At 42.1% G+C, this 12,420-nt stretch overlaps 1 protein-coding gene and 1 long non-coding RNA gene across 6 annotated transcripts in view; both read right to left on the bottom strand.

Moving 5' to 3' along the window:
- Positions 1-12,420, bottom strand: part of RELL1 (RELT like 1) — a 75,773-nt gene that overhangs the window by 27,638 nt on the left and 35,715 nt on the right. For 4 of the 5 annotated variants that reach the window (XR_002829200.1, XM_023753660.1, XM_014455639.2 and 1 more), the window contains exons 1-4: positions 8,416-8,457; positions 7,596-7,665; positions 6,301-6,525; positions 4,179-4,250 (exon numbers count right to left, since the gene is read on the bottom strand). Coding sequence is in view for 4 of the 5 variants with exons in the window: in XM_023753660.1 (XP_023609428.1) it covers positions 4,179-4,250; positions 6,301-6,525; positions 7,596-7,665; positions 8,416-8,442 (394 nt within the window). In the remaining variant the exon portion in view is untranslated. Of the gene's footprint in view, positions 1-4,178; positions 4,251-6,300; positions 6,526-7,595; positions 7,666-8,415; positions 8,458-12,420 lie in introns of those variants that run through there. The other variant, XM_006088518.3, reaches the window with a different exon arrangement.
- On the bottom strand, positions 4,485-6,281 carry LOC111825964. Its single transcript, XR_002829202.1, has 2 exons — positions 5,870-6,281; positions 4,485-4,796 (listed from the first exon to the last, which is right to left on the bottom strand). It is a non-coding gene; the product is annotated as an uncharacterized LOC111825964 (long non-coding RNA).

The following is a 12,420-nucleotide window of genomic DNA, read 5'->3' as shown; positions in this document are numbered from 1 at the left end:
CCAGTCCCTGGCCCAAAAGCTTCACAGACTCACCATGTTTGACTCTCCCGACAACCCTGACAGAATTATCACCCCATTTTAGAAATACAGAGACTGAGGCCTAAAGCCTGTAACTGGCTGGCCAGAGTCCACGGCACAGTGACAGGCGTGGACACAAACTGGTCTACCTGACTCTTTCACCTGATGGTCTTCCCACTCGTCCAGGTCTCTACCCCAATGATTAATAGTTCAATAGTTGACAGGATGTTTGCATAACCATTACAGCAAGTTTCAGAAACCTACAAGAGTTTGTAAAGGAATCCTTTTAGCCATAATATAAATTGTGGTAAGAATTTCACAAAGGAATCCCTCTGCCTCGTGTGAATGATCAGGGGCACACGGAGAATAATCACAATACTCTTCATTGTTATTCTATCAGACCATGAAAGGGCCTGCAAGAGGAGCTCAGCTATGGAGCGGCAGGTACTTTGCAAACTCCATAATGAAAAACACCCCAATGACCTCCCAAACACTCCTCAATTCAGCCTCACTTGAAAGAAAACGTAAAGGTAACACTCTAGCTAATCCAAGACTTGAGATTAGGAGGAAAATAATCAGTGCTCAGGTCAGCTGAGAAATGCATCCTTCAGAGATCCTTATCTAGAGTAACCTGATTTGCAACATTCAAGCCATGATATGTTTAAGCCATAAACAAGACTGTCACCATGAGCACAGGGGAAATACTACCCCGTTAGCCAAATTAGGAATGCAAAGAGGAAGACTCATCATACATCATGATTACAAATGGTTTAAAATATGTAAATATAGGCAAAGTAAACCTAAATAAATGTGGGAAATGGTACTGGATGAATCGCACTTAATTTTACTCCTTTTTTCCCCCAATGTTAAAGATTATGCTATGGTGTGCTTACAATGAAAAAGAATTATAAACATAACACCAACAGAGAGGTCTAAACTGATAGTTAAGTTCAGAGTCTTTTAATGACAGAGACAAAGGAAAATAAAAATAAATTTGTTCTATAGAGGATTTAAATCTCAAAGGCAAACTGGAAAAGCTGGCTTATAACTGGTAAGAGACCAGAGTATGTAAGTAACCACCCGTATGTGGTTTGGGAACAGGCTGGAAGCTGGAGGGGCCACAGCAGGAAAGGGATGTCCTGAGAGATCAGATGTCTCCTTGTAGCCAAGGAGGACCAGTGCTACACAAAGGACCAGAGTCCCCACCCATTCTCACAGGTCACTGGCCACATCACAGACAGACAGATGAAGGCACTGACAGGGGAGGAGGGTAAAGAATCAGATAGAGTCTGGCCAGTGTGGCTCAGCGGTTGAGTGTCGACCCAGGAACCAAGAGGTCACCGTGGTTCGATTCCACGTCATGGCACATGCCCGGGTTTCGGGTTCGATCCCCCGCAGGGGGTGTGCAGGAGGCAGCCGACTGATGATGTTCTATGTTTCCATCTCTCTATCCCTACCCCTTCCTCTCTCTCTTAAAAAAAAAAAATCAATAAAGACATATTAAAAAAAAAAAAGAATCAGACAGAAAACAGAGCCTTGGGTATTACCCTGACATACCTACTAGGAATTACCGCAGCTGAAACAAAAAGGCTATTCTCCAAAAGGACAGGACATAATTAAAAACCAAAAGAACAGACCAATTTGCCCTTGAGTGTGGGAGGTAAGGAAATGATACAGCAGGGGTCCTCAAACTATGGCCCGCAGGCCACATGCAAACACAAATATTGTATTTGTTCCCGTTTTGGTTTTTTACTTCAAAATAAGATATGTGCAGTGTGCATAGGAATTTGTTCATAGTTTTTTTTAAAACTATAGTCCGGCCCTCCAACGGTCTGAGGGACAGTGAATTGGCCCCCTGTTTAAAAAGTTTGAGCACCCCTGTGATACAGAATGCCTGCTCCAGGGCCCAGATGCTCCTGGCTGCTATAATCAAAAGAAGGGCCCCCTGCAGGCACCATCCTGCCACACTGGTTGCGGGCCGTGGGCAAGTTTCTTACCCTCTGAGTCTCAGCTACCTCATCTGCAAAATGGGCCTACCTCATCAGGTAGTTCTGAGAATTCAATGCTTTAATGTTTCTAGCGTTTTACAAACTACCCCAGCTGTATACTTTAAGCCTTTCAAAGAAAGAAGTTCACCATCCCTATGTAAACCACAAAGGAGGCAGTAACTGCGAGTGGTTAAGTATAGACTCCGGAGTCAGATGCTAGAGTTCCAAGCCCAGCTCTGCCACTTCCCAGCAAGTTAGTTAAGCACTAGGAGCCTCGGTCTCTTACCTGTAAAATGGCAAGAAAGTACCTGAATCACAGAGTTACTAGTCCCTGAAAAGCCCTTAGCACAGGCCTGGCATGCAGCCAACATTCAGGTGCACTATGAAGTCATACATAAGAACTTCAGCCCCTGGCGAAGTTTCCACAGGTGACCGACTTCAATCGATTCAGCACCTCGTCCAGTACTCACTAATTTAGGAGCTGTTTCCGCTCTCAGATGCCCAGAGGCCTCCAAGCTCCCCAAAGCCAGAGGCATGGGAGCAATGAAGGGCTGTCCACACCTCACTGGGCACTTCTGTGACGGCTGAAGCTTCTGTGCTGAGAACATGTTTGTGTATTTCTTGTGCAAATTACAAACCACTTTTCTATGTGAAGGAAACAGGCACCATTGAGTGCCAAGAACAGCATCACCAAATACTGTTCCCTGAAGGAAGATCTCTGGAAGACAGCTCAAAATCCAAGCGTTCTGGTCTTTTTTGTTCTTCTTTTAAAAGCCATTCCACTAAGTCTGGTTATCTGATTTTACAGAAACTGAAAGCTACACTTGAGAGAGACCCAGGTAGGACTAGGCTGCTCACTAGCCACGTGAACTCAACTACCTGGAGCCTTCACGTCTTCATCTATAAAATGGATATAATGCTAACTGTAGAGACATTTTGGGGATTAAATGAAATTATACACATAAAGCACCTAGATCTATACCAAATACATGAAGCACACTCTGTAAAGAACAATGAAAATTATGCTGAATCCTACGGAATGGCTGTTTCTCTAAGTCAAAAACAGTGACCAACTGCCTGGGCTGGGCAGCAGCTCTTGCTGATAGAGAAGAGGGGAGGTTGAGGTTCCCCAGGGAAAGGCTGGGGCAGAAGAGCAGGCATTTACTGGGCCATACAGAGGCATTTCACCTCCCAGACAAATGGCTCAGCTGCATCAATGCACACCATGTGAGTCAGCACTGACGGGCAAAGACAGTGCCCACGGAGAACGTTTTATTTTCAATCCTCGTGAGAATCTAAAGTATGAGGATCTGCAGCCATTGGGTATGTGGGCAAGGAGTTGCACAAACCTCAAAAGTCGCCGAGGGCACAGAATCATCCTAAGGTGATGACCCTAATGTATCTGATCATGATTAAATTAACCCGCCATGAAAGAAGATGGTGGTTTAGAATACATTTCAGAGGCGGGAAATGCTTAAATCCATAAAGGTTAAACATTTTAAAAGTTTGTACATTTAAGAATGATCACAGAACAGACAAATGCATAGAGACAGAAATCAGAGTAGCGGTGGCCAGCGGGTGGGGGGAAGGGGGTAAAGCTTAGGGGGCGGGTAACTGCTTAATGGGCACAGAGCTTCAGTCTGGGGTGAAGAAGTTCTAGAACTAGAGAGTGGTGATGGTTGTACAACACTGTGAATGTACCTAATGCCAATGAACTAGGCACTTTAAAGTGGATATAATGGTAAATTTCATGTTATGTGTATTTCACATAAAGCACAAGAAAGGAGTAGATACTAGTAATATTTGAGTGCTTATTATACTACGTACTTAATGTGCAGTATGTCACAACAATCCTACCAGGTAAGTGTTGTTATTACAGAGGGGAACTGAGGTAATGTGGTTTTCCCCAGAATTGAGAGGTGAGGCCAGGATGTGAAGGTAAGCTGCCACCTCCAGGCCTGACTCTGCAGCCCTCAGGGCCAACAGGCTCTTAGAAAGCTCACTTATTTGAACTGCTCATGGTTGGACAATGTTGGAAGCTGAGCTTCAGTAAAAGGTGCTGCTGATAACTTCAGAAAATCAACAGGAGAGGCCATACAAATCCTGACTCTTCCGAGCAGGTTCTTAATAAAACATGGGAATACTGAATTGCTCCGGAACACTAAAACATACCTTCATTCTTCATGATGTAGTTGACAATTCGTCCCACGGTGTCACTATTTTCATTCATACTGTCATTCAACTCTGAAAGAGAAAGGGGAGGGAACGATGTTACCATTGGTCACCTGCACTGAGTCAATGAGACATTCCATCTTAGAGCCCGAGATGGAATAAGTCACTACATATTTACAGTGTTTGTGACTTATGAACATGTATCAGTCACAATCTGATAATTATTCTACCATGAAAAACTGGAGAAGACATAGATCTAAATGAATGAAACTTGAATTACAGAGCGATGCAATATAGGCACTAAGGTTACAAAGTCAGAAACATTCCTTTATGGCACCTGTGACATATCACTGAACAGTCTTCAGAAGCTCAGCCGATCACCCAGGGTGCTGAGCACCCAGGCTTCCTTCCTTCAGCCCTGACTGCCTGAGGCAGAGCACGCAGCGACTCCCTGCTTCCACTGGATGTGAAGAGCATCGCAGTGGTCCATCAGTCTCGTCTCAAGTCCAAGCACCCACTCACTTTCCAAGGCAACCACTTCATGCGTTGATATCAGTCCATACCACTATTATTTCTCTCTCAACATTGTGTTAAACCCTTAGGGGAAATGGAAAAAAGCTAACTGAAAGGAAAAAAATTATTCTTGGATTATTTTAATTGCAGTGGAACTGTAGGGTTTTAATTTGTTTTTTTAATTGGGTAATGTAATATTCATCCGTGTTTATAAGACTCTCCTTTCTTTCAAATACACTTCCAGATGATCTTAATTTTGGCCATGGTTATTTGTCTACAAAATCAGTTTACTCTGGCAGACTGTATAGGTGATAGTCTTTGGAAAAAAAAAAAAAAATCAAACCTCCACTCTGAAACTGATCTGTATAATTTGTTTCAATAAACAAGGAAGAGGAGGGCTGAAACACTCCATGACAGTTCACAGAGCATGAACCTGGAGAAGTGCCTTTTCCAGCACAGACGCTTCCTCCGTGAGGATGCTCCTCCGTGAGGATGCGTGTCTGGTGGGCCAGTGCAAATGCTGACTGCTAAGCCCACCTGCAGAGCGTCTAGGAAGGAGAAGGTGGGAGGCTCCGCTGTCTGTTGACAAACACCCAGCTCTGATTTGCTCATAAGTTTGCTCATGACTCATCCTGCAGCCGAGTTCTTTCTCTGCTTCAAAGGTCAGTGGGGGTGGGAAAAACCAACAGGCCGGCAAGCTGGCAAGGAATGAGGAAGCTCCCCCCACTCCATCCTTGGGCTGGCTTGAAGGGTGACCTACTTACTGCAAATGTCACCTTCTACAAAAATTGCCCTTTGAGAAGCTGAAAGGGACATGGAGAGTTATCTAGACTCCCCAAGACTCAAGTTAGGAAGCGCCCCTAACAGATGGTTAGAAAGAACATCCATGGAGAAAACAGAATTTCACCTCTTAGGTGTTTCTAAATACCACCCAACAACTCCTCGTTAAGAGGAAAAGGTGAGCTGCCCTAAAGTTAATGCTAAGGCACTAGTTTGCCGTTCTTATACTGCACTATTCACACAATCACTAATTTAAACATCATAAATTCCAATCTCCTTGATTTAACACAGAGCTCCCCTAGCCAAAGTAATACCCCCCAAATGCTGAGATCTACTGACTTTTCCCATCATTTTAATTAGAATCTAATTCAATAATAGTAGAGAAAGTTAATATTTACAGAGTGGCCATCTGTGTCCCACATCACATCATCTTCTCACAATAATCCTATGAGGTAGAGATACTATACTCATACAAATGAAATAAAATTTTAATTAAATTAATTTAAATTAAATTTCAGTTAAATTATACATAGCAGAGATTCAAAGCACATGTAACTTGCCCAAGACCACAAGACAAGTAAGAGTATTTACCTGGTAAGTATTTAATAAATGAAAGCCAGGTTTAAAATGGTAGGTGTTATTATGGTGACATCTACACTAACACTTACTATACCACCTGCGGTTAGCATGCATCATCTTGCTCACAGGGATGGAATATGTGTGTTTGTGTTTGTGTTTGTGTGTGTGTGTGTGTGCGTGTGTATGATTGTTTTCTTACTTAAAAATCAACCCAACCCACACTCCCATAAAAAGAATCCACAGCACTCACCTATCTTTTCAACCTTTTCCTCCTCCGCATCTTGCTCAGCTTCTGTAGTACAACGATAGCCTTTCTTCTTAAGCAGGTGGCAGATGAGGACACCAAAGAGCCCCATGATGAAGAACACGGGGACAAGCACATATGCAATATATTCTGGGTGTCCACTCCCAGCACTGTCAGTGGGCGACGGGGTCGTCTCTGTTTTGGAGTGCAGCGTGTGGCTGCCACCACTGTCTGTAGGAAGAAACCCGCATGGCTGCGTTAGACATCTGCAGGGAGCAAGGAGAACCCCACGACTTGGGAAATGTTCACATTAAATCCGAGTCTGTGCCCAAAGCCATGGCCATCCAGACACTGGTGGGTCTGGCAGTTCAGGCACACAGGTGAGGGCCCCATCCTGTTCCTGCTACTCATGAACTGGGTCCCACCCTGGATAATGTTTTTAAAACCTCTCCAAGCCATCCTCTGCTTCTTCACCTCTAAGAGCACCTACACAGCTTGGAATAAAAGCCCAGTGAGCGAAGTGCCCAGCACAGAGCACACACATAATCACTGGGTGTATTACTGGCTCAGACTCAGGAGACGTGGGTTCACGTTCAGGCTCCACCTCTTAGCAGCTGTGTGACGCTGATCGATGACAAAAACGATGCTTCGGCTCCACTGTGAAATGGGCATACTAATAGTACCTACCCACCCTTCTACGCTTGTTACAAAGATGAAGTAAATTAATACATGTGAGACATTTAGAACCACTTCTGCAACATAGGAAATGCTCACCACATGCCACCATTCAGGGCACCTATGACATATCACTGGGCAAGCAGAACAAAGAACCTTGTCTCAAGGAGCTTCCTAGGATTTAGTAAACTGACAGATGTACAGTATGAAAAGGGAGAAAACCCAGGATGGCATTAAGATGTTGGCCCAGGGGTGCAAGCATAAAAATGAAAACATAAGCATTTGTTTATTCATTCACTGATCCAAATGAACATTTACGAATGCCCTTTACGTGACAAGCTCCCTGCTGGGAGCCGGATAGAGAAAGTGATAAACAACGTGGCTTAGCCAGTGCCACCTTGGAGCTTGCAGGGTAGCACCAGAAACAGCCATCAAACAAGTCAACTCAGGGCAGGTCATGGCAGATTCGGAGAATGCCATGGAAGACATGCCATTTTCAGAAGAAAAACATGACAGTGAGTACCTATTTTATGACTTCAAAAATAGGGCAGCTGGGAAGGGAACATCTTTTGGGGGGAAAAAAGGAGAAATATGCTTTTAGATGTGTCAAAGCATATTGGACTCACATCGGGGCAGCCGGATGTCTGGGCAGGCCAGCAGAGTGTCAGTTAAGCTCCTCATAGGAAAGTAAGTAACCTAAGAAATGGCCAATTAAAATAACAGATAAAGAACAAACTGTATAGAAAACCAGCAAAGTACCAGTTTTCAGACACAAAATGCAAGAGAATTATCAAAGAAAGGGGTTCAGGTAGGATGAGGACTAAAGAAAAATGTGGGCTTTGACAGAAATGAAGTCTCACCATTTGGAATACTCAGAATATACAGTGATAAAGTGAGGTTTTCTACATCAAAAAGATCCATACATGTTGCTTAAGAAACCCAGAAATCGGAAAGCTGGATACATTTAATTTCAAGTGCTCTCAAGAGTATTTTGGTGAAAAAAGAACCTGTGTTATAATGATTACACAGGGACAGATACATTTCATCACTGCAGCAAACAGTACCAAACAGGAGCCTAATTTGCAAATCAGGGGGCAAAGAACAAAGCCACCTCTCTTTTCACATGGAAATATCCATTATCTTTGAACTTGAACATGAAAAGAAATTGCTGGTTTCTTAAGTTAGTAAAAAGCTACATTCATTATAGGCAACCTCTAGAATTTCAGGTAACCTGTATATTTTTTAACCTGTATATTTCAACCTGTTTTTTATTGATTTTTCTTCCAAGAATCACAATAATTAATGAATGAATGAATGGATGAACACACACACTAAATATACGCAAATATATCACCTAAATGAGGGTTTGGCCTCAAGCCTTAAGTTCAGAAAAAAACAGAAACATTCCTTTAACTCCTTTTATAATTCTACATAAGTTTTACTTACTGATTCCTTTTTACTAACACATTCCATACACCAGGCGTGGGTGAAGCAGGCAGCATGCTAAGACTGAGAGGGTGTTACTCAGAATCATACTGTTCCAGTCTGGAGGGATACCTTCTCTTTGGGGAGCAGTAGGAGACAGGGATGGAAGCAGAGGAGTTGAAAATTGGAGCCAGACAGCGCCTTCTGAATGAGGTGGTTGAAACTGTGTCTTTATCATTAATTTGACATCTAGCAAACCCTTGCAAATACTACATATTTACAGTGTTTGTGACTTATGAACATGTATCAGTCACAATCTGATCATTATTCTACCATGAAAAACTGGAGAAGACATAGATCTAAATGAATGAAACTTGAATTACAGAGCGATGCAATATAGGCACTAAGGTTACAAAGTCAAGACTGCCTGGAATAAATAACAGCTTGGCCACTGACTAGGCTTGTTACGTTGGGCAAGTTATTTAAGAAACTGCACTCAGTTTCCTTAACTGAAAAATTGAGTCAAAATGACTGTACCTTTCTATGATGATTTCAAAACTCGGCCCCAACATACTCTGTGCTTTGCCTACCCAATAGAGTATGTTGGAAGTGATCCTTTGTCAGCTTCCAAGTCCTGTCTCTTGGGACACTTGCTTTTGGGACCCAGCCACCATGCTGTTAGGAAGCCCAAGCTGCCCTGAGGAGAGAAACCAGTAATAGTCAGCAATTTACCAATCATGTAACTGAGTCATCTTAGAAGTAGATCCTATAGCCCCAGTTGCTGCTCTGTGGAGCAAAGATGAGCTGTTTCTGATGAACTCTGCCCAAATTGTAGATTTCTAAGCAAAATAAATGGTTGCTATTGTCTTAAATCACTAAGATTGGGGATAATTAGTTCTACAGCAATAGTAACTGGAAGATTACCTCATGGAGTCATTGTGAGGATTAAATATATTAATAAGTAAAGTATGTAAAAGTGTCTCAGAAAAGATAAAACACTATAGAAGTGTTTAGTCATTGTCTTGACAGGAACAGCACTATCCAATATAGTTACCACCAGCCACAAATAGCTATTTAAATTTAAGACAATTAAAATTAGATAAAATTAAAAATTTAGTTCCTTGGTTGCCCTTACCACATTTCAAGTGTTCAATAGTCACATGTGGCTAATTGGCTACCATATTGGATGGGTCAGATAAAGAGAATATTTCCATCATTCCAAAAGTTCCATTTGACAGCTCATTACAGACTATCAAGAATCACTAAAAAGCAAAATGTTGACTGGAGATTCTATTGTGGTCTACCTTAGCAATTCAATGAAGAATAAATTATAAATCATAAGTAACTATTCACAGATAATGCCTAAATCATTTGTTAACATAAATAAGTTTAGCTTTCCTTCAATTTACACTAATAATTTGCTTAAAGACACTGTGTCCACCTTCCTCCTTCACTGCCAGCTGAAGTGCATCTGAATTATGAACAAATTGAGTCCAAATTAATAGCAAAGGTTGTTGCAGCATCTATATATAAAAGCCTAAGCGACCCGAATGCCGAAACAACCAGAACGGCCAGTCACTATGATGCGCACTGACCACCAGGGGGCAGATGCTCAACGCAGGAGCTGCCCTCTAGTGGTCAGTGCACTCCCACAGCCAACCTCCTGCAGTCTCTCCCCTGGTCGACAGGCCCCAGCTGGCAGCCGGCAGCCACCAGCCACCAGGAAGGAAGGCCCTGATTGGTCCTGATCACCAGCCAGGCCTAGGGACCCCACCCGTGCACAAATTTCATGAACTGGGCCTCTAGTTATTTATAAAAGTCAAAAATTGGCAGCATCTGCATGTTTGACAATGGGATAGTAAGAAAATACCTAAGTCAATCATAGTCTACCATTTGATATAATAAAATGCATCATTTGAAACTATTTATGAAGATATGGGAAAACACTTATGATCCAATGTTGAATTTTATAAGTTAGATTCAAAATCTTACATACAGTATGACCCAACTAGTAAAAAAAAAAATGCATAAAGGCATAAAACATACTGGGTAAGTGGATAATAGGATAATTTAAAATTTTATTTGTATGCTTTTCTGTAATTTTCCAAAATTTGTACATACATATTACTTTTGTACCAAGGTGGTCAATGCTTTAAAAAAAAAAGATATAGAGCAGAGGTTGTCAGCCAGTTGGGAGTCACAGGCCTCTTTGTAAACCTATTGGATGCTATAGTTCCTATTCCAAAATTTTGCCTCCAATTTTTGTGAGCTCTGAAACCTAGTTAATATACAAGCAAGTGACATGACACAGATGATGCCCACATTTTTGCTTGAGCAACATGGTGGACATTGGTTTAATTCACTGAAATTAGAAATATCTGAAAAAAAAGTTTGCTTGGTGTTATGGGTTGAATCTTGCCACCTTCCTAATTCATAGGTTGAAGTCCCAACCTCAAGCATCCTTGGTCATTACAGTGGACCCTAATTCCACATGACTGGAGAAATGTGTAGACAGACATTCACATAGAAAAACATCATGTGAACAAAAAAGGCAGACATTGGGGTGAGGCTTCTACAAGCTAAAGATTGCCAGCAAACCATCAGAAGCATGAAACTGATCCCTCCTCACAGCCCTCAGAAGGAAACAACTCTGCCAACCTTGATCTTGGATTTCTAGCCTCCAGCACTGAGACAATACATTTCTCTATTTTAAGCCACCCACTTTGTGGTACTTTGTTACGGCTCTAGCAAACTAATATACTTGGCGTGGAGAGGACAGGATCACGAGCTCGGTTTTGAGCATGTAGAGATAGAGGCAAACAGGGGGACATTGAGATGGAAATATCTATTGAGCAATTAGATCTACTCCATGAGGAAGCAGAGGAAGAGAAGCCAGGGGGCCACCCTAGGACACAAAGGAAGGAGTTTCTCGAAGGAATGAGAAGTCGGCTAGGTAAAATGCTGCAAGAGAGAACTAAAATAAGAGGGAAATGTAAAATGGTGTAGGTGCTATGGAAAAAGTATGGAGGTTCCTCACAAATTAAAAATAGAACTACCATATGATCTAACAGTCCCGTGTCTGGGTATTTATCCAAAAAAACTGAAAACAGGATCTTGAAGAGGTATCTGCACTTTATTGCAACATTATGCGCAATAGCCACGCTATGGAAACAACCTAAATGCCCATCAGTTAATAAATGGTTAAAGACAATGGGGTGCACACACACAATCGAATCCTAGTCAGCCTTAAAAAAGAAAGAAGTCCTGTCACAGGTGACAACAGGATGAACCTGGAGGACATTATGCTCAGTGAAGTACACCAGTCACAGAAGGACACAGACGGCCTGATTCCGCTTATACGAGATACTAAAATAGCTAAACTTTTAGAAGCAGAGGATATAACACTGGTTGCCAGATATGGGGGAGAGGGGAAGTGGGAAGTTTTTGTTCCTGTGGGTATAAAGTGTCAGTTATGCAAGATGAGTACATTCCAGAGATCTGCTGTCAACATTGTCTATAGTTAACAACAGGGTGTGTACGCTTCAACATCTATGAAGAGGGTAAATCGCATGTTAATGTTCTTACCACAACGAAAAGAAAAAGGACCTAAGAAGTATCTTTATAGACAGAGAATGTAGAACTAAGACAAATGAGGCCACACAGATATTTCTAAGAACACGTGGGAAACCTTTAGTTTCTAATTTAGGAAGCAACTTGGAATTTTTTTTTTTAATTTCTCTTTGCTGTATTTTACTCCCTGTTTGTCTATCATTTCCTGAAATAAACTTTAAAATCCTAACATAAATAAATACATACATACATAAAATGAATAAATACATTTTAAAAATAAAGTAGGGCCCTGACTTGTTTGGCTCAGTGGATAGAGTGTCGGCCTGCGGACCAAAGGGTCCCGGGTTCGATTCCGGTCAAGGGCATGTACCTTGGTTGCAGGCACATCCCCAGTAGGGGGTGTGCAGGAGGCAGCTGATCGATGTTTCTCGCTCATCGATGTTTCTGACTCTCTAT

The sequence above is a fragment of the Myotis lucifugus genome, unplaced genomic scaffold (assembly GCF_000147115.1).
Source record: "Myotis lucifugus unplaced genomic scaffold, Myoluc2.0 scaffold_48, whole genome shotgun sequence".
In the NCBI taxonomy this organism is placed as follows: Eukaryota; Metazoa; Chordata; class Mammalia; order Chiroptera; family Vespertilionidae; genus Myotis; species Myotis lucifugus.
Note: the sequence above shows the minus strand (reverse complement) of the source record. Positions and strands in the feature narration are given on the sequence as shown.